The sequence below is a fragment of the Cyprinodon tularosa genome, unplaced genomic scaffold (genome assembly GCF_016077235.1).
Source record: "Cyprinodon tularosa strain WSP-4 unplaced genomic scaffold, ASM1607723v1 ctg294, whole genome shotgun sequence".
Taxonomy (NCBI): Eukaryota; Metazoa; Chordata; class Actinopteri; order Cyprinodontiformes; family Cyprinodontidae; genus Cyprinodon; species Cyprinodon tularosa.
In genome coordinates, this window is record NW_024039001.1 from 555307 (window position 1) to 583268 (window position 27962).

The 27962-nt window shown below is 37.7% G+C and overlaps 1 protein-coding gene across 1 annotated transcript in view; it reads left to right on the forward strand.

Moving 5' to 3' along the window:
* The window catches only part of cnksr2a (connector enhancer of kinase suppressor of Ras 2a), a 94640-nt gene that overhangs the window by 58873 nt on the left and 7805 nt on the right, over positions 1-27962 (forward strand). Inside the window, exons 14-23 of the mRNA XM_038291111.1 lie at positions 5697-5748; positions 12413-12588; positions 14277-14350; positions 14461-14532; positions 14719-14786; positions 16032-16129; positions 16461-16679; positions 17001-17142; positions 20178-20402; positions 25455-25642. Of these exons, the coding sequence (XP_038147039.1) occupies positions 5697-5748; positions 12413-12588; positions 14277-14350; positions 14461-14532; positions 14719-14786; positions 16032-16129; positions 16461-16679; positions 17001-17142; positions 20178-20402; positions 25455-25642 (1314 nt within the window). The remainder of the gene's footprint in view (positions 1-5696; positions 5749-12412; positions 12589-14276; positions 14351-14460; positions 14533-14718; positions 14787-16031; positions 16130-16460; positions 16680-17000; positions 17143-20177; positions 20403-25454; positions 25643-27962) is intronic.

Genomic DNA, 27962 nt, shown 5'->3' on the forward strand with positions numbered 1-27962 from the left:
ATTCATGCTTGCTTACCTCAACTAATTTCTATTGACATTTGGGGGTGGAAGAGGGGTTATTGGTCAAAATAATTTTACAGTAAATCAGGGATATACCATAAACCTCCCATATCAGCACTGGTTGGGGAGGTTAATCTGGGGGAGCTTTATTAAGGTGTTGTCAGGCAAGGGGGAGCCATATAAGTTTCTGTGTTCGTTAACGAAGAAGTCAGGCTTGATTCTGCAAAAGTAGTATAGTTTTTTTTTAAATATGCTCATCTGCCACTTTCCATATAAGGGAAGCACTTTGTCAATTTTATTGAAACTGTCCAGTTAAGAAAATATATCATCCATCCATTCACGCAAGGTGGGTGCACTTTTTATGTTACCTATTTAGGACCATTTTGGAATATTTACTATCCCTCTGAGGACCAACAGACCCAAGGCTGGTCCTGCTGTATTTTTTTCCTGCTTTTATTGTCATTACATTGTAACAAGTAGAGAGCAACGAAACTAACTCTGCATTTAACTCATCCCCTTGGAGGGCAGTGGGCTGCCATTGTGTGTCGCCAGGGGAGCAGTGTGGAACGTTATGTAGTTCTGAACTGGAATGTAATCTGGTTGTCTTGTGGGGTGCCTCAAAGGACGTTTCAGCTGCTAGCGTATAGTAAACTGAACTCAAGATGAAACAGTAAAAAAAAAAAAAACATGCTTTAACCAAACCAGTAAAAAAAATCTGTATATTTATGCCTCTGACACAGTTTTGACACCAATCCAAGCAATGTAGGAGGTCCGGTTCTTTGCCGTTAAGCCGTGCTGTCCACATGATTTTGTCAAAGGAAAGTTGACTCAGGAATGCACCTTTGATCACACAGTCTTTATTTCATGGTTTGTGTATGTTCTTTTAAAACCGTATCAATATTTTTTCTATTCAAAGTAACTTCAAACAGCAAATAGATTAGTCTTGTTAATTTATCTGAGCCTGCTCCTGGCAAATCTGTTTAGGGAGAGGCTTGGAAGAACTTTCCATTCTTATTAAGTTAAGTGACACCAGAAGCTTGGTTTGGCTACTCAAAAGAATAAATGAAAATGTCTTAAGCAGCAGGCGCCAAAAGAAACCACCACAAGTTATGCTTCTAATGCTCTGACTGGTGGTCTGTCAAAGATTCTAAAACGGATATGGCGCACCTGTTTTGCGTGTGTGTGTTTGTGTTATACAGTACATCTGTGCTATGTGTATTTTGGCTTGGCTGGGCTGGGTTCGTCAGCTCTTGTTTTGGTCACAGCTATATGTCCTGTTTTATACCATAATACTACAAAGATATTGGCAGACCTGTTTTTGATCAGTCACAAATGTTAAAGTGGAAGCCGTACAAGATGGCTGCTCATGTGTTTGGTAAAGCATAAATCATGCTATTATTTATCCTACAGGCAAAGTTAGGTCTGAAGATAAAAAACAAAAAAGCCTAACTTTGTTTCACTTTTACTATGTACACCCGGAATTGATTTTTTTAGCATATCTACAATAAAAAAGTAAATTGAACCTATAGGAAAATATTAAACAGACCTAAAATATTCCAGAAGGTCTTTCTCCAATCTAATTTAAAAAAAGATGCATATTAGTCATTAGGTCTGTTTCCATTAACCAAACTGCAACTATTGTAAATAAAAAAATCACTTTTCTAATTGAAAAATTCTGCAATTCCTAGAAAGGCTCGCATTTTTCAATAAAACATGTAAATCCTTCAATGGAATAGTTTTTTAGGTTATATCGTAAAGGTCATATTTTGCTAATCTGCAATGGAATCACTTTTCTTATCACACCAGTCACATGATCTGCAGCTGGATTTCACTGCCTTATAAAAAGACGAAGAAGACCGGAATAATAAGACCGGATGATGGTACCCTTTGTTTGCCCTTGCTACCCCTTGATGGTAGCCCTTGCAGTGCACTCGTGGACCACTAAGGCCAATATCTTTGTAGTATTATGGTATAAAGCAGGACATATAGCTGTGACCAAGAGTACCCCTGTCGCTACCTGATCTGTACTGAAAGCACGATCTGTACCATCAGCTCATTTGTGCATGAGCAACCGATATACATCCGAGTTTCCACAAATAATGTAATAATGGTACTAAAATTACTTATTTCTATCCGTACCTGACTAAAGAATTCTAATAAACATCTTTAAAAATGTTTTATGACTTTTTTGAGACAATTTTTATGCTTTTTTTTTTTTACAGATGATTAAACCATCTTTATCTGCATTTTAGTTGTTTCCTTCTTTATATTATACATTGCATACTATAAGGTTAGTATGAAAGGAAAAAAACAAAACTTGAAAAGACTAGATTTGTGTTTAAATCCAAAGCCAAAAATGTTAGCTCCCGGAAATAGCATACAGTAGGATCGCATTTCCGGTTCAGATCAGGCAGAGATGAGTGATAAAACAGAAAGGATTTTAAGGCATCTATTTTTTCAGGAAAGACATTATTAACCTTAAACACATTATAGTTTAGTATGCTTACTATTTTTGGGGAGGAAGAAATTTAATTTAGGTCTTTTTTTAGAAATTAAAATCCAGGGTGACCCGGATGTATATCTGGTTGTTCATGCGCAAATGAGCTAATGATACGAATCGGGTAGTGACACTCCCTGTTGGGAATCACCGAGCTACTCCACTAAAACCTTTTCTCACTGACCTGTGGCGAAACACTCAAATAAATACTTACATTAAATAAAAATAACAAAACCTGCGGTCGGCAAATATTAAATTTTATATTTTGGTACTTTTCACCACAGACGCACAAAAAAAACGCCATATATTCACTTTACAACTACCTAATGTTTTGCAACTTACTAAATAACGTGAAAGGAAAATCAATGACAGCCTGGCCTGCTTCTTAAGGCTTACACTTGGGAGTCCCAGCACTCTCACCCATCGGTAGGTAGGGAGTTCTGCAGCTCTGAATAGAACAGAAAACATCAGTAGGATCATAATCCGAATGAACTGACTGCACAGACGACATTTTGAATTTGACCTTCTAGCTCAAAACATGTTAAAACTATTTATGTTCCAACTCATCTAAGCAAATAAAGCCAAGCCAATCTCTAGTTTGCAATGAAAGAACAGACGTCTGCCGCAGAGTATCCAGAGCTCAAAATGCACAGGCGTCCAAGTAGAGATGCCTTTTTGACATCAGTGTAAATGCAGCTTTGACCTCGCAGACCTCTTAAGCCTCAGTAAAGGTCAGAGATCATCATTAAAAAAGGAAAAATGGAGATTAGACAAAAAAGCCTGCATAGGAGATTTTCAAGAAACACTTGATTGCTAAACAGAAAATAATGGCTTGTGTCACCAAAAACTGTTTCATTAAAAATTATACCTGATTGACAAATTAGAAATCTCTGGGGGATAGTGAGTGTTCAGATTGGAAACAGAATGTCATTGCAACAGTCAGTAATGATGCAACTATTCTTTGTCAGGACCTGGGTGACTTGTAATGAATAGAAGCATTATTTCTTGTCTTTAGCATCAAATCTTGGAGGAGAATCTGATTACTTAAAGCTTCTCCAAACTTGGATTATGCTGCTGGACAATGATATTTTAAATATACCAGCAAATCTAAGTCTAAATCGCTAAGAAGACCCAAACTAAAGGTTTAGGACTGTCTTGGGAAAAGTCTGCTTTTCAGTCTCACTGAGAGAATGACAGAGAACCAGCTAGAATACTTTAGTGGGTCCAAATTCTGTCTTTTGCCTGATTTAAGTGGAACTAAACTTGAATCTTGCTGCAGTATTTCTTCAGTCAAACTGAGTCTGTACTTAATTGCATTAGCATTGTGCACAACTGTAAACTGTGGATCGAAACTATCCTCAGTCAGAAAACTTCTCATTTAAATTCACCTTGCATCTGAACATCTCCAACATTCCTGACAAATATTTCAGCTTTGACCCCCAACTGAAATCTCTGCAGTCAAGTGTGACTCTGGCAAAGGCTGACTTGTTGTTACCCCCCTGCCACATTCATGAGATCTGTTCACCCCGTCTGTCCGTCTGAGTTCAACACTCCCTGGTCCAGACTGGCTGGTTTGACCAGCAGTGACCTTACATGTCTTGTCAGAATCTCTTTGAAAATGAGAAACATCTGCATGTTTTGTATTCCGGGTTGTGCCTGCGTGGCAGTGGCAGCATGCGTGATGCTCTGATGACAGATGGCGTGTCGGTGGGAGTGGGAAGGCCCTCGTCATCTGTCCGTCTGCGTCTGCGGCTGTTAGTGGCTGCGCTGCGTCTCCTGAGATGTGTAATACTGTGACATCAGAGCTGGTCTGTTGCCCCATCTGATCCACTGAAAGATTTAATGTAAACACGGGGGTCAGGATTATGACGATGTATAAACCTAAAATTAGCACACTTTGTATCCAAAGATACTCGTCACTCTAACTAATAAATACAGTAAATACACTCATATACAGCATGTTGTGTTGAATACATATATTTTAAAATACCTTTACACAATGTACTACTATATACAAATAAATATCCGTAATTTCCAACATTTCAGTGTAAATTAAAGTCTATGATTACAGCATATGTCACTGAGTAACATTAGTCTTTTTTTGTAGGCTTAGTGTTTTGTATTTTAAATCAAATATTTATAAAATAAGCAAAATATTGAATTTCTATGGGCATGTGAACGCCAGGCTTTCTATACCTTATTTTGTTTAAAACAATGCATTCACCTGAATTAAGAAATTTATTGTGATTATAGTCTGTGTTTAAATAAGACCTCTAAATTTGCTTTACTTATTTAATTCATGTTGCAGTTGTTCCATATTTTAAACACATTTCTGTCATGGTTCTCCTTGTCTGCAAACAGCTGCTCTATTTTTCTTTCTTCTCGTAACATTCCTGCATAACTTACATTTATTTATTGCAAATTACATATTTTCAAATTAATTTATATCAACCTTTGCCTGTCTGTGTGAAGAATAGTATCACCTCAGATGATTTCTTGCGTTTATATAACAATTACCAACAAAGCTTTTAATGTGATTCTGTGTGGCACATTTATTGTGACAGTACTGATTTCTATTATCTTTTCAAATAAAGATAGAAGTCTGCTGTACATTTATGAATAATAAAAAAAAAAATGAACCCAACGTTTTTCTTTTAGATGAAAAAAACATTTAGTATAATCTGTATATTTTGGCCACATATTTGAAGTAATAGCTTTGGGTGATCAACTCCAAATGAGGGATAGCAGAACCACTTTATTCTTCTGTGTACCAACTGTAAACTGTAGCAGTTCAGTCCTTTTTATTGTCACATTATAAAATAACTAATATATGTGAACCGTTCTCAGATGTTATTTATTTATAGAGCAGCCACCCCAGCCTCAGCTTCCCACACTTCCTCCATCACCTGGACGTCCTATTGTGCCACCTGAATGTTACCCCTCAGCCCTCCGTTCTATGTTTAGAAGTGTGAAAGCGGCTCGCTCTGACTGCTCCAGCCCCGGCTGTTTGTGTCTGAGTGTGAGAGGACATAATGAGAGATGTGTTACTGTCCTTCATGTCTGTTTGTCTTCAGCCTCCTCTCCTTGTGTCCTGCCGCCTATGAGAACTGTCATCTTTTATATCCCAGGATTCACTGCACTGAACAAGTTCCACTGATCCGTCCTGACAGCATGCTCTGTCTCCCTGTTCTTTCCTCAGACATACCAGCAGTCATCCTCTTTGCAGGCGAAAAACAGGAAGAAGAATAAAGGTAAGGGGTGCTGACTACTCTTCCTCCCCTTGGGCAGAGGCCTTGGTCACTCACTTAGGAAAATGTTTGGAGTATGCAACTTTCATTTAATATGTATTTTAATAAATTCTCCTTTATCCCTGAAAAGCAGTTTGCATGTTTTGCAGTGCTATGCTGCTTTTGCCTAAAAAAAAGCAATTTTGCTAAAACATCACACCAGTCTCTCTCATGTTGTAGCTCCTGAGAAACCTGCAGGTTCTCTGTTGTTGAGATTCCTAATCAAACAACAATCAGATTATGTATTGTAGGCGACTATCACCCAAAAATTAGTCACGGAGAGGAGAGCAGGGATCTGTTTGACGCATCTAAGGAGGAAACAAAGCTTTACTGCAGTTAGGATGTTTATTGTACCCTTTTTATGTGAAGCATTGTACAACAGGTAGATTTGCAGACTTATTTAAACTTGCGGTCAACAGAAATATTGGCACCCTGCCTTAGCATCTCTCTGAATCAAACAAACAAAAAGCCTCAGAGCAGCACCTGCACCCTACCCTTAGGGTGCAGGTGTTAAAGGTATGTATGGGCATGTGCGGGTGCATCCTTGCCTCTACATGTATTGTGCACATTCAAACACCTCAGCAACATGTGAAGTAAATGTGAATTTCTATTTAATTAGGAAAACAATGGCCAAAATGGCAAAGAAAAAAATATTTCTACAGATTTCACTATTTATTTATAATAATTGTTTAGAAGTGACAGCCGTACTCAGACTTTTAGGTAATTGTTGTTGAAAAACATTTTTTAAGTTACATATTGAAGTTGGAATTCTAACTTTGGACGCAATTAGCACAATGAAAGCTGTATTATAGCTTAATTAAATCCCAAAATAAATGAGTTTTGTTTTAACTCAGGATATTAAGCACAAAAAAAAAAAAAAAAACTAGACACACTGTATATCAGGCATGGACTGATAAGTCATATTTAGGGTATGATTGTGTAAAACTTTCTGTAGTTTGGGGGTAATAAAAACAAAAGGATTGTTTTTTTAATGATAAGATATAGAGAGGAAACCAGATGGAGGCAAAAACCCAATTGTTCTGTTTTTTGTCAACTAATATGACAGATATACTGTATGTCTTTGACAAGGGTTTATGTAACCTTGTACAGATGCATACAATATATTCATAAAAGATAAACACAATGCAATAACACAAGCAAATCAAATTAGAAAAGACACACTGACAGAAATAATTATGGGGGTTTTTTTGTTTTGTTTTTTGCCAAGATGCCATCATGAGTAAATTAACGACCAGCAATAAAAAAGGAATTTTGAAATATGCAAATTATGTGAAGCAACAATGCAGATTGTAAAGCAGACACATAAATATATCACAGCAATATAATACTGGAGATTAACAAAACTGATCTTTTTTGATGGCTCTGAGCTAAAAAGAGAATATTAAGTCAAAATGATTATTGAGAGATTGCAGTGAAACTGAAATGTGTCTATTTCCCAGGTACGGCTGACACCAGTGCTGATTATTCACCATGAAGCCATTTATCAATATCAAGTCCTAGTACTAAACGTAGTAAATAGTATTTCATCAACTCATCACATTCTGAACACTGTAGTCTCTCTAATCCATTTTCCTTGTTGGTAAAAAATATTTTGTCCCAACCAGTTTCAGCAGGTCACCCTCAAAGAGAAAAGAAAATTAGGAGAAATGTATTGATACAATTACTTTGTCTTTGGCGCTCAGACCTCGGCAGGAAACTTAGCACTTAATTTGATAGATATGCATGAACAGGAGCAAAGAATAGGGCTGTTTCCCCCCAAGGCCTGAAACTGGTGGTGGAGTGGAGATAGATGAAGTTGGTCAGTCTGTAGACTGCTGTTAGTGAGACGGTCTGCTGAGCTTTATGGGGAGATCCAGTGAACTGCGTGAGCTGATACTAGAGCTTCACTCAGGGACCTGGAAGATGGAAGTCTAGTTGGATAAGACAGGTTTGAGAGAACCTGTCCATGATGAGCAAGCATGAAGCGACAGTGGAGCGGAAAAACTCCCCATTGGGAAGAGATCTCTGGCAGAACCAGGCTCAACATGGAGGCCTTCTGCCGGATCGGTTAAGATGGGACAGGGAACGCAGTAAGAGTCCAGGAGGAATGACACTCTAATGAAGCTTTAGCTACGATGGTGGAGGAGGGGTGGAGGTGGGTTGAAATGGTGTCCTCTGAATGAAGTCACAGCGCATCTGCTGTCTGCACAAAGGAGCAGACAGATGCGTATCGGAGGCCTTTTAAGATGAACTTTGGATGCCGATTGGCTTTCGTGGAGGTGTGGTACAAAGGTGATTGCCTGCGTCGCAGGTGGATGTAGGAGAGCAATCAGTTTCTTCAGTTGAACTTCCGCCTAGGCTCCTTAATGAGAACATCCAGCTGAGCATCTGAGATCATCTCCACTATTCCTGTTAATTTAATTAACTTTTTCAAAATAAAGGAGCTGTTTGTTGAAAGTTTTCCAATCATTTCTCAGTTCCTATCTGGCATAAGTGTTTTTGTCTCTAGGACAAACTTTCCACACCGTCATTGATCAGCATGTTGGAGGATTTGCCGAGTTTTTTTTTTTCCCAACAGTCCAATCACTTGTTCTGCCATCTGCTGATGTGAGAGGCTCCAAAAGCTTTAGCTCCATCTGCACTCAGCTTTGTTTGTTTACAGCAATAAAACTAACGTTTCCAAGTAAATCTGATATTATAAACTGACATCTAACTACACTGGCTTTAAATGATTTAAGGAAATTAAAGTAATTAGTAGAATTGAGTATGTTTTAAAAAACCTTTAGTGAGGAAACTCTAGCAACAGCGAGGGGTTTGAGCTGGATGCACAAAAATGAGAAAAAATATTAGAAATATTGCTCTCTCATGCAGGAATATAAATGATTAATTGTCTCTAAGCTGAAAAGCTTTTCACATTGCGTGCAAAAGCTTACTTTTTTATGTCAACACCTCAGCAGAGAGTTGTTTCCTTTAGAAACAGGCTTCCAAAGAAGCAAATGGAATAATGGATCAGAGTCTTCTTAAAAAGACATTTCATGCAGAGCAGCAGAGGCTTCATCGCAGGTCTCACCTGGAAGCCAAATTTGCACCTGTTATCTTTTAATGAGAAGCTCTCTGTGAACACCGCTGCGGCACTTTAAAGCCAGAAAGAAGGGCTCTGCTTTTATTGAGCACTTCTTACCAAACCATGGTGATGTGGCGCTCTGTGTAATGGTTTGATTCAGAGACAGAGCTCATAGCGGAAGCCTCTTTAACATTAGCATTTCAGCATTTTTAGTGCCAGAACTAGACCAAAGGGTAGTTGGACGGGTGGGTGCTGTCAGTGGTAATATGTTATAAAGAAAATGCCTACTTGACAAGCTTTTCTCTCTACTTGGCATTGTTGGGCTCAGGCTTTGCAGTTTGACCTAAAATGTCTTAAAGGTTATCCTTATCAGATTCCAGTTCAGCTGTCTGTTCAATATTGCCGTTTTAAGTAACATTTACTATATTTACTATCAGGTCCTGCGGGTTATGTTATGGTTCGGTTTTGATTCATTATGTTTATCCTTGTTTTGTTATTTTGGCCATTTGGAGTTGGTTTTTTTTTGTTCTGTTTTTTTGTGCCAGGTGTTTTGTAGTTAATTTCTCTTGTCTATTTCTTTGTGTTCTTAGATGTTTTTGCCTTTACTTTTACTAGTTAATATTTATGTATTGGTTCGTTTATTTCTTTAATCATTATGTCCTCATCCAGATCCTTTTATTTAGTTGATTTCATGCAACATGTTTCCCTATTTCTTCTGTTTCTTCAATCTGGTTTGTCAACTGTTTAAACTGTCAGTCTGTTGTAAGTAGGGGTGTTAAAAATAATCGTTTTGCATCGATCCAACAGCCAACGATCCGATGCATCGACACGTCCGCAAGAGTATTGATTCATGTTTTTTTCCCTCTGTTATATTTTTATCCATTTGCTCCTGGACATATTCTGACTCCTGTGCTGCGGTGTAGTATAGGCCTATTTTTGTTACTCAATCTGCTAGTGCACTTATGCACTCATTGCAGTATTTTTTAATGCAAGGCCTTTCAGACGATAAATTAGAGTCATTATTATTTTTCAGTCAATGAGGTTTTCATAGGCCTAGGTGGAGTACAACTTTGCTACTTCTGTTATTTGCTGGTGTTTCTCAAATAAAAAGCATTAGGGTATTACATCTTTCATTTATTTATTTTAAATTTAAAAAAATTTTCTAGCCTGTAAGGCGAAAAAAAAAAACAAATTAATGAATTCGAATGGTATCGTGGTATATTCTTGAGTTTCGAAAATAATCCAATCGTTTGATCGGGAAATCGATACTGAATCGAATCGCCATGATGTGTGTGATTTACACCCCTAGTTCTAAGTATTTGCAGTTTCTGTACCTGTGCCTTTTTTCAATTTCAGTTTATTTATTTGATTCCTTAAACTTAGCATGTTGCTCAGATCCGGACATAGTTTGATTACTTACTACATATTACTGTATTCTTCAAATCATCTGTGGCATTCCTGCCTCCTCATTTACACTCTTTGTCTTTCGGTCAAATTTTATGTTGTAGGTGCAGTTAAACTGCTAAGATCAACAGTTGACGTGATCTGTCTGAATTCAATCAGTGTAGCAGAAATGAAAAGAAGATCACCCCTAATGCATATTAAAGAACAAAGATAAACCCCTAAAGTTAATAAAAAAAATGTGGTTCATTGTGATTTTATTTATGAAACAATAGACGTACTTTCATACTCTACCATTCTGCTCTTCTTGTTTGGTGAGGCGCCACTTGTAGGCCGTTACTCCGGGGACCAGCTAAAGGGGTTGGCAACACTCCAAAGCATCTTACATGGTTTGAATATTGCATTATGCCTTGCAAATGGACAGAAACAGCCACTATAAACCATGTTGTAATCATCTGATGCTTTGACCTCTCTATGGCTTTTAAGAGTGCCCCTCTCTAGCTCTGTCCCTGGGTATTTTTTAGGGCTGGTTTTAGGAAAAAGAGCCCCTATGCAGTGAAGGTATCATAAAAGCTTTGCCCACCATCCACATATTTCTTATTTGAGTTTTTTTTTTTTTATTAAACATTGATGTTTTAGAGCCTCAAATATATTCTAATTTTAATGAAAATCTGAGCAAATTCAAAAATATTATCGTGTTTTAAGACAGAGAAAATAGGTATCCAAACCAAACTGTCACCATGTGAACACATTTTGGCCCTTAAAGCTGTTCAGTTGTCTGAAACCTGGTGGCAACGACTGCTTTCACGCATTAATCAAAATTGTTGATGAGTTTTTTCTTAACATCACTCAGGAAATTTTGACTCACTCTTCCTGGCAGATTTGTTTTAATTAAGCCACACTGTGGGGTATATAGGCATGCACTACCTGTTTAAGGTCGTGCCAAATTTAGGCCATTCTGAAATCAGAAGCATGATCATTGCTGCATCATAAACTAATGATTTCCTGATAAACATAAGGCCTAATAGTTTCCTGAATTACTGGAAGTTTCCAGATCTGGAAGAAATAAAGCAGATGGAACCATTATATTAACACTTCCATTTTGGAATTTTGGTATGAAGTTAATTTCCTATACTTCTGTGTTAGTTGATGTAAAAGGATGCATACAGCTTAAAAAGAATTTACTTTTATCTTATTGGTCCACAGTAGGTTTTCTGCTCATTTTTTTGTCTCAAGAATTTTTTTGGCAAAAGGAGAGTGTCCTATTATCCTTGGTCATTAGTGGCTTTCTGCCATGTATGTTTTTGCTATTTTTTTTCTTTCTATTTTTTGGAATCGTGAACATTTATCTTAACTGAGACAGGTTAGGTCTGCAGAAATTTGAATCATAACTTTTATAAACTAAGTTTGAAGCACAAACAAGGACTTTAATTTTTTTACATGTTACATATCATACCAACATTAGTAAAAAAAAAAAAAAAAAGAATATAGAGAAAAATAAGCAACAGCATGTACCCATTCTTTTAGTGTTTTGTTTGTGTTCCAGCAGAGTAGAGGACTCTTATTTCTGTAAGGTTTTTTATAAGAGAGAAAATCGGAAAACATGCAATTAATTTTTATAAAATGATGCTCTGTGATGCCGGCCTAAAGACCAAGGTCTAAGCTCTTTGTGACTATTAGGTGTGGAGTCTGCAGAGATGCTAGCTGTTATTTTATTGACCCCTGATGAGATGTCAATAGTAAGTTTGGTATTTAAAGTCTTAGAAATACAGTTACCCTTGACAGACTGAGAGTCAATGGGTTTGTTTCTTGTCTGGTGTTGAAAATTTTCTTAGTTTCAGACATGAAGTATTTCTTTGTAAGATATTTCAGCTGACTCCATGTTGACTATCTTTTTCATTGAGTTCTTAAATCAGCAAGTCAATCATCCCAGGTTTTGGTAAGTAAAATGTCCCCTTGGACCACATGGCTTGAAAAGTGATTTATTTTTCATTTGGAATTTGCAAAACCTAACAGAGAAGAAATGTATGTCCTGAAACAGTCAGCTTCAGGAAAATGTCCTGCAAAGCTTTGGCTTCAGAATTCTTTCTTTCTTGCCGCCGCTCTAAGCATTTCCCTTGTTCATAAACACCACTCCCTTATGCTTCCTTTGTCTCATTGCAGGACGGGGTCTGGCCTCGCTGAGTCGGAGACGAGTTTCCTGCAAGGCGCTGGGCAGAGGAGACTGTGAGGGCTGGCTGTGGAGAAAGAGGGATGCCAAGGGTTACTTCTCCCAGAAATGGAAGAAGTACTGGTTTGTGCTGAAGGACAACTGCTTGTACTGGTACATCAATGAGGAGGTGAGGATCAATGTTCCTTCTAATTTTTCATATTTGGTCATACGTACAAGCCTCCTGAGTACATTAAGGGACACAGTGAGCAACATCAGATGTGCAAGCTGAGGCAGATTTTATAGCAGGTTTAAAATTAGTGTGTAAACTTGTTGTAAACCAGCTATTTTAGCAAGTTAAATTGTTTATTAAAACAATAAGAGAGTACAACAGCAATTTAAATTAGTTTATTTTTAATGTAAGTGAGTTGGACCACAAAAAAACAACAACAAAAAAAAACACTTTGGATGTGATGTGTAGTATGCTAAGAGTCCTGCTTGGCCAGGATGGGGTCCTGCTCTGGAAGAAATGAGATGTTAAACCTTTCAGAAACATTAAAACATTCTGATTTTGCAAAATGACATGTGCCGTGATACAGTATAAATTCCTTTAACTCTTTGTCTGTAGATTTTTTTAGGCTCTAGTGGCCTTTATTTAGTTATTTTTGAAAGTATGTGGACAGGAAAGTGGGTTACAAGAGAGGGGAGAGACATTTGGCAAAGGTCAGCAGGACTGGGAATTGAACCTGTTACAGTCAGTATATAGCTCATGCGCTCTACCTCCACACCATAGCAGTGTGTAGATTTTTTTTATTTATTTACAGTGTTTTGTGTTTCTTCTAACATAAATTATATAACCGTAAAAGCACTACATGATTAATATCCATAAATAAAAAAGTCACTAGAATATGAACAAATCTGACTTTAATTTGATCTTTTTTCCGCACTTCTCCAATGGTTGTCCAAATATGATGCCTTAAAATGCCTTAATCTCTTGATGCTCCTTTGATATGATTCATTAAACCAAATCTTCTTTCACCGTCAGCACTGGATGCTTGAAATGTAGCAGTAATATCCAGAGGCTGTGAGATCTCCTTTAGCTCTTTACATCTTAGAGCTGCAGCCACCTTATATGGGAAGACCTCTGTTTATGTTTCTGCTTTATCATGTGCTTGAATTTAACAAAAGGAGAAAAATACAAAATAAAGCAGAGCATTGAGCTACACTGAGAGCAGCATCTTCTGCTGTGTGCATGTTGGATAGCAGGGCTGTTAGAAATGTATTTATGCATCTTTAGCAATCTTTGGTGCACTGAATAACTAAATAAAAACATTTGCTGAACTTTCAAAGTCAGATTTTATAAAAATATATTCCTCCAAATAAAAGTGGAACATGTATTTGTTTATTATTATACTGCGGCATTAGATTTGGACTATTCTAAGTTTTAGTCGAGGTCAAGATGATTACTTTTTCCTAGATACAAGCATGCAGAGAAGACTGGACCTTGCATTTTTGACTAAAACTTTGGCAAACAAGTTTTGAAAGCCCCCTTAATTCTTTGTGACATTTTGTAAATGTTTGAGCACAATGTAACCCAGACATTTTATGTCAAACTTGTTAATGATGTTAGCACACTTTTTTCATCTCTTTTTAGCCTCACATGCCAGATTAAACGTTAACGCTGGACAACTTTGGTTTATTATGCAGGCACCAGCTCATCATGTAACCATTAATCACATTTTTAACACTGGGAGGTTGTGAAAATGTGCATGATTCGTAGCGCCATAATAGCTTCAGTAAAATAAACTATTATTACCTATAAATAATTACCTTTTGCCTGTATTTATATCCTTATCTGAGTTTTTCTTCTCTGTTTAGGATGAAAAGGCAGAGGGTTTTGTCAGTCTTCCAGAGTTTAAGATTGACCGTGCAAGTGAATGTCGAAAGAAGTAGTAAGTGTCTGCCTTATTGCATATTTATGTTATTTTCCCTTACGTCCAGCTTGTGTGCTTTTGAATGCGTGAAGGTGTGTGGGCAAAAATAGCTCTCTCTGCCTCTCTAGTGCTTTCAAAGCGTGCCACCCCAAGGTCAAGAGTTTCTACTTTGCAGCAGATGGAGTGGACGACATGAACAGGTAAAGGCAGCAGGTGCTAGACGTGGAGGCAGGTTGGGCATCTGGATGGTGTCCCAGCTGGGTGGCAAAATACCAATAAATATAAGAGCATAATAGTTAAATTTGGCTCAATTTTTGTAGTGTTTGCTGTATCACTGAAGCCTGTGTTGTAATCACTGCAGTTAAGTTTCTCCTTCTGCTTGGTAGATGGCTGAGTCGCCTCAACATGGCAGCTGTGGGCTACGCAGAGCGGGAGAGGATGCGCCAGGAGCAGGGTGAGATTATGTTCCAGCAGAAATGTTCTTACTATTGCTCCTGCTTTAACACTTTAGAATAGAGAATTATTGCCCTATGGAAAAAATACGAGGATGCCTCTCATTTATTTTCAAGCCTCAAATCATAGATGACAATTTTTCTCACCTCACAAGTTTCCTCTTCCCTTAATTGACATAGTTAATTGGATTTAACCTAACAGTTTTGTCAAACTTCTGAAAATTCTGATCCATCAGTTCCTGATTCTTTCTTAAAAGGCCTTTGAGTGGAAATAACTCTGTACCAAGAACCAGAATGACAGATGCTTACCTCTGGGCTCACCTCTCAGGCATTTTATACATCTATAGTCTGCAACATCATCACATCATACATGTTAGCAGATGAGTGAACATCCATGGTTCCAGCCTATCAAAATATTACACTTTGTTCTTAGCTGAAGCATACCACTCTCATTCCATTTCCAAATCTTTGCCATGTATAGAATGAAGAGTATAACTGTATATCCAGACAGAGGGACTGTCTTAATTAGATTAACTATTCTGGAAATCATTAGTTCTGCCACGCAACAGGCAGCCAATAACAACCTGTGATAAACTCACACATCTTCACAGATAATTATCCTAAAAATTGATATTAAGTTTTGTTAGCCCCATCTATGAGATAAGGAGTACATTTATAGGAGCTCAGTTATAGTTCCAGAGATTTGCCAGAAGTTTGCTCCCTCTGATGACATATAGTAATGACTAGTGTTGTGTACACATGGGGGAGAAAAAAAGCACAACGCTCTTCCACTGCGACTGCACAGGGGTTTGTTTTTTAGAGGTTCAATGTCATCTAGGGTCAGAAAGTGAAGAATATTAAAGTCATTTTTAGCATTGTACCGTTTTCGCAAAAATAGGTTCCCTCCTAAGGCAAACCTGAGCTCTCTTCTCCAGTATTTACTCTCAACTAATTCCACCACCAATCAGACACCATTTAGACCCTTTTCTTTCTGTAGGAAGTCAGTCAGTCAGTCAATTGGAACATTTTAAACTATTACTATACTCTGGATTACCTTCTTAAATGCTTTCATTATCAGATAAAGAGTACACCAATATCCTGTTAACCAACAGTATAAATTCTATTAACTTCTCCATTTTCACCCAAGGATTTAGTCCAGTAGACAGGCTCTTAGGTTAAAGGATGATTAAATCGGGGATATAAATCCTGTGGTAGATACTGATTTACTGATGATATTATCTGCTTAGATTACTGGAGTGAGAGCGATCATGAGGAGGACACCACTTCCAGCCCCAAACAGGACAGCCCCCCACCTCCATATGATACCTACCCACGGCCTCCATCAGTGAGTCAACCCATACGTCAGAGCTCTAATCTTTATCTCAGTTCTCTCCAACTGCTCATTTCAGGAGCCTGAATTATCTTTTATTAAGCCTTTATTGAATACTGATGCTATATTTAGCTTTAACCGTTGCCAGAGTGGAACCTCAATATGGTTGTTGTAGATCATAAGTCTTTGAAGAGGTTCTTTTGTCCTAACCTAAGACTTTTCTGTGTTTTAAATATGCAGTTATTAACATTCATCTTTGCCTAGTTGCTTTGTGACCAGATAAAACCCCTACTTTAGTGGTTGAATTATACGGTACCCAGGCTGACATCGTCACACTGTGTTTCAGATGAGCGCTTATTTGGAAGGCCGGACCACTCGCCTGTCTTCCACAGAGACGTCACGCTCTCGATCTTCTCAGGAGGACTTTTTGTGTAGTGAGCCCCCTGTGACCGCTGCAGAGCCGCAGTACCATCCAGGCCCTCTGGGGGGAGGCACCACACACAGCGGGAGGAAGCCGCTGGGCAGCAGCAGCAGTGATGTGCCATACAGATGTGATCCTGTGGAGGTGACTGTAACAAATGTTAATGATAAATGTGGCTTTTTCCAAAAAAAAAAAAAAAAAAATCCTTAAACACAATTTACATTTTTGTAATCAAGGTTATAGAAAATATAACATAAAATGTAGTCTTTCAATGTCCTTCTTTATGATGGTTTAATGGATGTGCCCCAGTTCAGTGATGTCATGTCAAATGTCATAAAACTGAATGTTGTTTCTTTTCAAGAGTCCTATTCCTCCAATGACACAGCTTTTTCTTTGTTTTGGAAGATAACAGGGAGCTCACTGGTTTTCCAAATTTATCTAAAAAAATCTTACTGCTCCATATAGTACCGCTCCAGTCCAGCAGGGGGCAGCAGTGAGACTGGCTCCCCGGGTCGTTCTTCATCCTCGCAGAGACGGTCGTGGCAGGATCTGATTGAGACTCCGCTGACTGAAGCCGGATTGCATTACCTGCAAACTGGACCACTTGGTAACATTATTAGCACTTTGATTACATTGACCCAAGTATGAACTTAATTTGAGTTCTTTTTAAGAATTGTTCAGGTAAATATTGAGCACTTGGGGCATATCAATCCTTTTGCACATCATTGTCCAATTTGCACAAATATTTCACTGTCCGCTTGCGCTTATGTCCCAAAAATGACAGAAAAACTGTGTACCTTAACAGATTGTTTTTTTCTTAGAAATATTACTCACAAAAATCAAACAGAATATTTTATTATATACACCAATCATGAACAATTTTAAACTAACTTAAAAAAACAAGAGAAAATATGGAAGAAAAACAGTCTCATTGGAATCTGCCTTTTTTTTAACACTGAATTTTAAACACTGATTTTTTTTTTTTTTAGACATTGAATTCCTTACACTTAATTTTTATCTGGTAAAAATTCACCAGAAAAAAATTCTGTTGCAAAAAAATTCAGCTGCAAAAAAATTCAGCTGCAAAAGTGTTGACCTTTTGGTGAACTCAAGCCAAAGCAATCTACTCTCGATAGAGTCGAGCAGCTTCTAGCCAATGAAATTAGCTCATTTGGTCACATGACACAACGGCTGCGCTCAGCACCTAAAGGTCAACACATTTGAGGCAGAATTTTTGCAGCTGAATTTTTGCATCTGATTTTTTGCAGCTGAATTTTTTTGCCGCTGATTTTTTTCTGGTGAATTTTTACCAGATAAAAATTGAGTGTAATGAATTCAATGTCTAAAAAAAATCAGTGTTTAAAATTCGGTGTTATAAAAATTCAGTGTTTAAAATTCGGTGTTAAAAAAAGTCAGATTCCAATGAGACTGTTTTTCTTCCATAAAAAAAACAATTGCACAAATCACAGATTATATTGCTAACTATAGTTATGCAGTCTGCCAGTAGGTGGTGACGTGTTTACATGAAGCTTGATGAAATGTTTGATTCGTTGAAACAATTTGCCCAAACGGTTCATTTCACCTTCACTACATTAGGCATCAAAATAGATATGGCCTTTAGATCAGATATATTTTTGGTTCTCTGATGTAGGTTTTAATCTTGAGGAGTAAATAAAGCCTTGTTTTTAGAGGAAACTCCATGACTTCTCAGTCTGCTGTTGAACGTTCTCTGCTATCAGATTCCAAAACACTGAGGGAGGATCTTTTATTTTGCAACAGCACAGTGTTGCTAGATTGCTTTCAGAGACGTTAAACATGGAGGATACAGGTCTAGCGCTCCTAGTGGATTAAAGTTACACAATGTTGCTTTGACACTTAAAATTAGATACTAACTAACTAGTGTCATCAGATACAATTAATGTACATTAAAATAGATAATTTAAAGTCAGTATTTAAATCAATAAAAGTCATTTTGATTCAAGACAACCATGTAGCCAGGTTTAGCTGCAACATAGCAGATTTAATCCAAACCATTAACAGTGCGGTCAAATTCTAGAGACTATAACTCCAAGGTCATTAAAGGTATTGCAGCTGAATATTTTTGATCCATTTCCATCAGCTTTTCCAGATCTGTATTAAGTTTTTATGCTACTTTTTGGCAAAAAAAAGAGTTAATTCACAAAACCGGAGATGGAAACCCTTTCCTTCGAAACAGCTCTGATCAGCTCAGAAGCAAACTTTTATCTCATGTGACTGATCCGCTCGTTCTGATGTCAGCGTCTTCCTGGATGTTCCTATCATGCGTATAAACATGGATGGAAGCAGCATCTCCATTACTAACGGACATGTTAATGTAAGAACAATTTGCCCAATTGCAACACATTTCTTAAAACTTTCCTCCAATACTGATCTGTCATGCTAATTCTAATTTAAATACTCCATCAGCTTGTGCTGTCCATGCTTTGCCCATGCCCTTTTATCGTTACGATGGCTTATACAGTATGAGTCACTGGGTAAGGATACCTTGGGTAATCATCAGTCCATCGCAGGGCAACACACAGGGCAAATAACTAAGCAGGTACAAAATGAGACCTAAGACACATTTTAGAGTACTCTGATGATTCTGGACAGTGGAAGGAAAACAAAGTATCAATGCATGTGCAGGAAGAACATGCAAACTCCATGCAGAAAGAACCCAGAAGTGGATTCACAGCCAGGACGTTAATGCTGCACGGCAACAATGCTACCGACCATCAACACCATGCAGCCCATCCTTAACTATTTACTCTATAAAAGTTAAACATTACAACTGAAAGTTACATCTCTGAAAACACAATGGTACAAAAAAAGAAAAAATCCTATTATTGCAAATGTTCCAAGGTTCTCTCAATACAATTTGATGCTTTATGTCTCCCATTGTATCATTTTTTATGCTTCCTTTGTTCACAAAGGGAGTTATTACAAACAACATTACTGGATTTTAATGAAATAATAATGACAAGGAAAGTCTTGCAGAGAAGAATATTACACTCTTTTTTTGTGGATTGTGAATAAAGTAAATAGTTTATAATTATTTTTCAGCATTAAGTGCTAGTTTCAATTACACACCTGAAATGTATGTTAACATAATTTCTTATCAGCTTCTGTTACATGTAGTTTTATTTACTATAGGATGTATTGACCAGTTTGTCTGTTATCTGACTATTTGGAAAAGTGGAAAATGAATAATCAGACAGGTAAAAACAAACTTCTGCCCTAATAGAATAAATTAAGTTTTAATTTAATCGAGTAGGCGTAGGTATTTTTGAAAGTTCACAGAGGCCAGTTTGAACAGGTTGGAGTAAAACACTGATACATATTTTCCCAAGTAAACAACCAGCTTTCTGTAGTGGAGCTCAATTTCCATTACTGTTGTTTATTTTTTTGTCGGTTTAGAGAGAGAATTCATTGTTTCTTTTTTTTATTTATATTTGATTGTCTTAGTTTTAAGTGTTAGAAGAGTTTCAGCTATATACAAGATATTCTCAGTAACACAGTGGATATTTACTGCAAAAAACTGTTTTTGTTGCTTTTTTGAAGAGTTGGGGCTTTCTGTATTGATTAATTGATCTTGTTGATTTTTCTCTTAATTCCCCGATGCAGAGGATGCCGTCTTTGCAGAGCCTGGCCTCGGAGGCAGTTCAATGATGGCTGGAGCGGTTTACACTCTTCCTCCTCAGAGGAACGTCCCTTTGCCAGTGGCGATGCAGAGGCTGATCCCCATGGCAACCCAGGGAGGAAAACCCCGCAGCTTCACGCTGCCGCGAGACAGCAACCTGCACACACTGCTGGCACCGCCTATGAAGGAAGAGCAGCAAACACATAATTGTAAGTTCAGTATGGTGCAAAAATGTGGCTTCAAACACATAACAAAGGCTGAGACATTGATATATGGGATATAATTTTAAATAATAAGGTATCAGCCGTAAGGCTAAAAGGATCCAGTGGCTGTAGCCAAGCCCTGGTCGGCATCACTTAAGAAAGAACAAAAGTATAATTCCTATTTTTCTTTTTTTCCCATAGTGTTAGTGGCCTTTCTTTTATGTGGAGAATATTATTAGAGAAAGGTAGAGAGAAAAGAAGTCATTGTTTGTGAAGGACCTAGGCCTCTGTAATTGTGTTTCAATTCAATTCAGTTTATTAATATTGCGCCAATTCACAACACAAGTCATCTCAAGGCACTTTACAGTTCACCAGATCATACAGTTAAATTGATTCAAAGTTTTCTATCTAAGGAAAACCAGTTGATTGCAGTTGATTCATTGACTCAAATGCAATCCCTCACACTAAGCATGCTTGTAGCGACAGTGGAAAGGAAAAACTCCCTTTTAACAGGAAGAAACCTCCATCAGAACCAGGCTCAGTGTGAGCGGCCATCTGCTGTTTCCTGATCTGCTCTGGGTTCTGCCCCTTCTCATAACATAATTATTTGTCGACCCCCCTCGGACAAACTGTATGGCACCCATTCCCTAAGAATCAGATCTCTTCTGAAGTCTCAACATATGATCACCTATATTTGCTAATATTTTTCATTTCATTGGCGATCTAAAGTAGCCTAAAGCAAACAACAATCATTCTCAGTCATGAAGGAAAGCACTGTCTTCTAATACAGACTGAGCTCTGCCATTTATCAAGGAGAGACAAAAAGTCTCAGTGCTTCTTCTTATTCTTTTTATTAAGATCTGAGGACAGTTGGGGACAATGGGACATCTTAAAAAATGACTTTCATAGAGATTTTAGACAAAGAAAGCAGTTATTCTACATATAGAAAATTAACGGTTGTTGTTGACACAAAGTTAAAAGTAGTGTAGCTTAATATGGCTAACTGACCGAGCTAAAATAGGCTAATCTGTTAGCTACTGCACACAGCTAGCCACAGCGCTACCCAGCTCTCCCCCTTTATATCATGGTCTAACAGTTACTTCTTTTTTCAGCTTATCAATTGAGTGAAACTTCATCGTTCATTAGACACTTTAACACTACAGATACTCCCGACTCGGCACACAGATGCTGCATTATTATCGTTGTCTTGGCAACCACAATGTTTTATGTTGTGTGACACTGTTCGGCCAATCATATTGCATAACGTCACTGGCATGCACAGGGCCCAAGCAGATCTGGTACCTCCACAGCTCTAACAGCAATGCAACATGAACCACGGAAGAATAAAAAAAGAAAACCATGCTGACAGGGAATGTGACTTTTCTTAAATAAGGGAAGTAATATAAGCATACATGGCCAATGCCTCGATAAATAAAATATTCGCAAATTATAAATTACTGGAAAATGGTCAAGGTTAATGTTTGGCCTTATTGCAATGTGGTCATATCGGAAAATATAAAATGTTTGTCGAGCTATTTGAATATTTTGACAACAGTCCCAAGTTTTCTCATCTTGATCCCAATGGACTTTTGTAAAATGTAACCCCGTACTCCATTCATTTTTATTGTTATTTTGTTTTAGTTATTTTCTTTTATGTGTGTATTTTTCCTTTTTTTTTTTTTATCAGGTGATGCTCAGTGAATTTGACAAGAATTGACTTCTGTCATTTACTGTCACTGTTATTTGCATGCTTTGCTAAAACTGAAATAGTAAATAAAAGAAAAAAATCTTATCAACAAAGATTCCTCTAATTTGCATCCCATGAGATGTTCATAGTTTAGGCGTGATGAACATTGCATTTGGAGATCAGTTGCTTTTTTGAAAAAGAAGCTTTGGTCAATTTTTCTTTGCAGGATTGCATCCATTAAGCCGTATAGGAGGGTCTTTCATCATGAACAGCCTTTTTTAAGCTTGTTATTATGCTAATCCATAATAGCTGATCTCTTTTTCGTGTTCATTTTTAATGGCATTTGAAATGAAATTTCTGATGCTGAAACTATGAGAGCTTAGTAGATTAGCTTGAGACAAATCTGTTCCTGTGGAATTGACCAGGGGGCGTCATAAAGCAGGCTGGAAACGTGTGGCATAGCTTGTATAAACTCATTTTATCAAGGGGTTATTCCATAGTGCTCAATTTATACTGTTTAAAATAATTAAAGCCTTAAATCTTTGTAAATACTGTTAATTCATTCGAAGTTACACACCACACTGTTGCTGTCCCTAAGTCTCATAACTTTTTTTTCAGAAAACAGTATTTTATTGTGAGTATAAGACAGTGAATGGTAAAACTAAAGGAGGAACAGAATAAAAAAAGCTGGAAAAAACATAGAAATGTTATTAAAAACCTAAACCACATAGCTCATAAGAACCCACTCATTGATTTTTATGTTACCCAAAGTGCTAATTAACCTTGTGTAAAAGATGAGTGTTTTAAATCATATGAGCTTCTTGGCAGGTTGGTTGTTTTCAGTGTTTTGGCAGCACTCCTGCACCTCCTCTCTGAATCCAGGCTTTCTCTTTCTGCTGCTTCTCCTTGTAATCCTTTCCCAATTACAAGGTTTTTAACGTCTGCTGTTTTGTTTTTATGTTGCAATGATAGTTTGTAGGAAGTAGAATTATATAATGTAATTAATGTTGGAATGCTAATTAAAAAACATATTCATTTTTAAAAATAATGCTTCTTAAGAATTTCAATATGAAGGCAAAGTAAAAATTGTGGACAGGATTGCAAAATAATGAGACTTTATCAAAACAGAAATCCAGAAGATGTCACAAAGTTTTAACAAAGATGAGACCAACATATGACCCTAGTATTTCCACTTGTAGCAACAATAGCTCAGAAAAGCTGTCTGACTTGAATAGTCTTTAACATTGTTTTGAAGAAAATCAGGCATAGTGTTCTGTATGATGCTTCAGATTTCCAGACATTTGTGTGCAGCAGTGTTTTTAAAATCCAACCGAAGAATTTTAATGACGTTCTAGACCAGGTTACAACTGTCTCACTGCAACACCTTGATTAACTGCTTTTTCCATAATTTGTTGTAGATTTTTAGCTATGTTTAGTTCCGTTGTCCCAAATATAGAATGCATACCTCTCTTTCAGCCTTACCAGGCCAAGGTAGTAGTGAATGTGCCTGTTCCCCTCGCTGTTGCTTAACATCGCAGCTGCCAGCAAGATAGAGCTCTTCCTTGGCTTGAAGGGCTCAATGTCCGACACCCTCCCAAAATGAAAAATAAAAAGTTTTAAAAATCTACATTAAAAGAGCTGCTCTTGATACTCATAATGGTTTTGCAGCTGCAATAAAAGCAGTAGGTAAAATATATATATTTACTGCAGTGAACTTCTATTAACTTTAAAAAATGTAGTTATTCATGCGAGTCCACTTGTAAAAAGTACAATTTAAATACAAATCTGAACCATCCCCAAATTAAAATCCCTTCGACTTAGTATACAGGGTACCTATACTAGGTATGATAAGTACCTATGATGATGATAATCCAAGGTCCAGGGTGAATCCAGCTGCATTGAGTCCTTCACATCTGTGCTAGCAAGCTGATTCAAGGTGTTTGTACTGATTTTACCAGACAGGTCTACTTTGGTTTCATCTTTCCAAAATGAAATTGTATCAGAGGTCCTGTGGTTTAACAGAACAACATAACTTAATGGTATAGTGGAGGATTTCAAATATTTTTTTTTTAAAGACCTGCCCTCTCCACTTAAAAAAAAATAATACACATGCACAACCCTGTGCCAGCTTCTGAAAGGGAACGCCTATTGTCTCCTTGTGCATGATCTGTTTAAAAGTTGTTGTTTGCATCGCTCATACAAGCTTACTTTCCAAAAGAACATTTGCAATTTTTCCACTATGTCAGACTCACCACCGGTAAGTGAAAATGGGAACGAGCACATAGGACGGTCTTAAGTAAACATATCACCCAACTGTTGAAGATTTGGCCACATTGCATCAACCAAAGTATTTGAGGCTTGGATGGGAGGTTATCTGTCTTAAACTACACTGATTCCTTGAAAACCACTGAATTGTGGGATGTGCTCAGCTTTTTGGTTGCTTTATAAGTGAATAGGAATAATATTTTCAAACATTCAGGTTTTACTCAGATAATTCTATAACCTGAAACAGGGCCTTTACCAGGCCTGTCTTTTTCTTTCATCCATGATGCAACTCTACTATCAATCTGTTTTTTTTTTTTAAAACTAGCGGCACTGATAACATTACCCCTCCTTAATCCACAGCCTGACAGCACACCCAATTAAAGTCATATCATAGTTTTGTGTTTTCTTATTAAAACCACATCTAAAATGTAGACAGCAGCAATATGACACTTTGACAGTTCTTTTCTTCATTACCATCATCTATTGAATAGCAGCTTTCATTTGCCGTCACTCACTTTTTTTTTAGGATTTGAATCAAGAGTCTTGATTCTGTTTTTCTCAGACTGATTTCACAACAACAAACACATCATAAGAGTCGTATCTTTGTAAGAGGCAACCCAACAGCAGAGAGAAGGAGGAAGAATATTTTTTTCTTGACTAACAACCAAAAAAGCACATAGAGGTACCAGATTCAGAAATGCTTTTAATCTGACACGTATCCATTTAAGTCACCATCAGTACCTATTAACACATGCTGCACTCACGCTCTGTTCTAATGAGGCTAATGAGACTGGCGGTGCTCTGGCTGCCAAGATAAGGCCGGCGGCAGAAGGAGAGCGTCAGACTAAAATAGTAAATAAGGCTGATTTTTGTAATCAGGAGATATATATGTGAAACACAGAATGAAAAATTTATGTGGATGTGGAGGAGGAAATAAAACTGCCTCAGAGGAGGGAAGGTCCCTGAGGCTGTCAGAGGAGAGATGAGCCTTTTGTCATCATTAATCATTTATCTGTGGGTAGAAGGAAATATTACACTGTGTAGAATAAGACCTGTTGCTGTCGTCCTCAGACTTAACATTCACACGTCTGTTTTCTGTATTAAAGGTGGCAGTGAGGGAGCATCCCTGGGTGACCTGTTTCGTGCGTGCGAGCAGGGCGGAGTCTGTCCTTTAGGGCGGGGATCAGAGGCCAAAGGCCAAACAGAATTCAGGCAGTCCTTCCTCCGACGGGCTGCAGATCCTCAGCTCAATGAACGTCTGCACCGTCTCCGTATACTGACCTCCACGCTAAAGGTGCGTCCCCCACCACCGGCCCAGCATTAACGCAAAGATTTAAAGAGAAACAGTCTGAGGAATCATGATGTCTGAACTATAGAAGGTCAGCAGATAAATTTGCAGTGTATATTTATATTTTCCGAGAACCTCTTATTAAGACCAAGTAACTATTTAACTACTACAAATACAAGGAGATTATGGCCACTTCTTATTTGACAAATATATTTTAGCTCTTTTTAAATGACATCAACTAGCGGTGCAATCTACTGAAATTTTCTTAATTGGTGAACAGCCAATATTTAAATGTGAAACAGATCTTCCAACAATTATATCTACCTCTACAATTGTCTGAAAATCCCCCACTCTCAAAGCTCTAAACTTTGATTTATATTTGAGAGCGGCTGTTTCAGCAGTTTTTATTGTATCACGAGTACTGATTAATTGATGTCAGTAACATAAGATTGAAATATTGAAGTTGTCTCGATCTTATAACAGTTGACAGTATCAGTTATAAAAAAAAAGCAACATGTATTGGTCAGTGAATTGTTCAAAATCAGTATTGGCAATGTACTTTAAAAGTTGCACAATAAAAAAAAAAAAAAAGTTGGTTTAAAAAGGGTCAATTAGACACATAATTGTTTGGAGAAAAAAAAAAAGATATTTTTATGAGCCTATAAAAATTTAAAACAAATATTTCAAATTTAATCTTACCCATTTATTACAAAAATGGAATTTGCTTAACTTATGCTGCCTCTATCTGGTATCGTAATTATCGTAAATACCAAAAACTGACGTCAAAATTGCACATAGACACCCCCTCATGTTGTAATTTCTACTGGAACACTGGAGAAATTGTATGAACCTTATTTATCAAGATAAGGTCAACTTTGACCTTTCAGCATGGCGGAGAGCAGGGAAATTATTCTGTATGGCGAATACTGCATCATTAAGGGTTCTCTCCTGTTGTGTTTGTATATATATATTTAAACCTGTGTAAACCGCTCCAGCCATCACCTGTTGTTTGATTTTATCAAATGCTCGCTAGCACTCAGTCGATGCATCCTCTTCTTCCTGTAGCAGATGAATTACACGGTTTCCGCGGGTCATTAAAAATCATTAAAAGTCCTTAAATCATTATTTTTTTAATTAAGGCCTTAATTGGCATTAAAAGTCATTAAATTTGATAATCGTGGCATTAAAATGCTTTGGAAAAGAAGCTTGAGGCGGAGAAAAGGCTAGAGAATGGGAAAAATGCAAATTTGAACCAAAGTGGCGGGAAAATGAGGAACTCGGCACGTGGCTGCAGCCTGTCCACGGTGAAGATGACGAAGGATTTTGCCCTGTATATATATATATATATATATATATGTACACTCACCGGCCACTTTATTAGGTACACCTGTCCAACTGCTCGTTAACACTTAATTTCTAAGCAGCCAATCACATGGCGGCAACTCAGTGCATTTAGGCATGTAGACATGGTCAAGATAATCTCCTGCAGTTCAAACCGAGCATCAGTATGGGGAAGAAAGGTGATTTGAGTGACTTTGAACGTGGCATGATTGTTGGTGCCAGAAGGGCTGGTCTGAGTATTTCAGAAACTGCTGATCTACTGGGATTTTCACGCACAACCATCTCTAGGGTTTACAGAGAATGGTCCGAAAAACATCCAGTGAGCGGCAGTTCTGTGGGCGGAAATGCCTCGTAGATGCCAGAGGTCAGAGGAGAATGGCCAGACTGGTTCGAGCTGATAGAAGGGCAACAGTGACTCAAATAACCACCCGTTACAACCAAGGTGGGCAGAAGAGCATCTCTGAACGCACAGTACGTCGAACTTTGTGGCAGATGGGCTACAGCAGCAGAAGACCACATCGGGTGCCACTCCTTTCAGCTAAGAACAGGAAACTGAGGCTACAATTTGCACAAGCTCATTGAAATTGGACAATAGAAGATTGGAAAAACGTTGCCTGGTCTGATGAGTCTCGATTTCTGCTGCGACATTCAGATGGTAGGGTCAGAATTCGGCGTCTACAACATGAAAGCATGGATCCATCCTGCCTTGTATCAACGGTTCAGGCTGGTGGTGGTGGTGTCATGGTGTGGGGAATATTTTCTTGGCACTCTTTGGGCCCCTTGGTACCAATTGAGCATTGTTGCAACGCCACAGCCTACCTGAGTATTGTTGCTGACCATGTCCATCCCTTTATGACCACAATGTACCCAACTTCTGATGGCTACTTTCAGCAGGATAATGCGCCATGTCATAAAGCTGGAATCATCTCAGACTGGTTTCTTGAACATGACAATGAGTTCACTGTACTCAAATGGCCTCCACAGT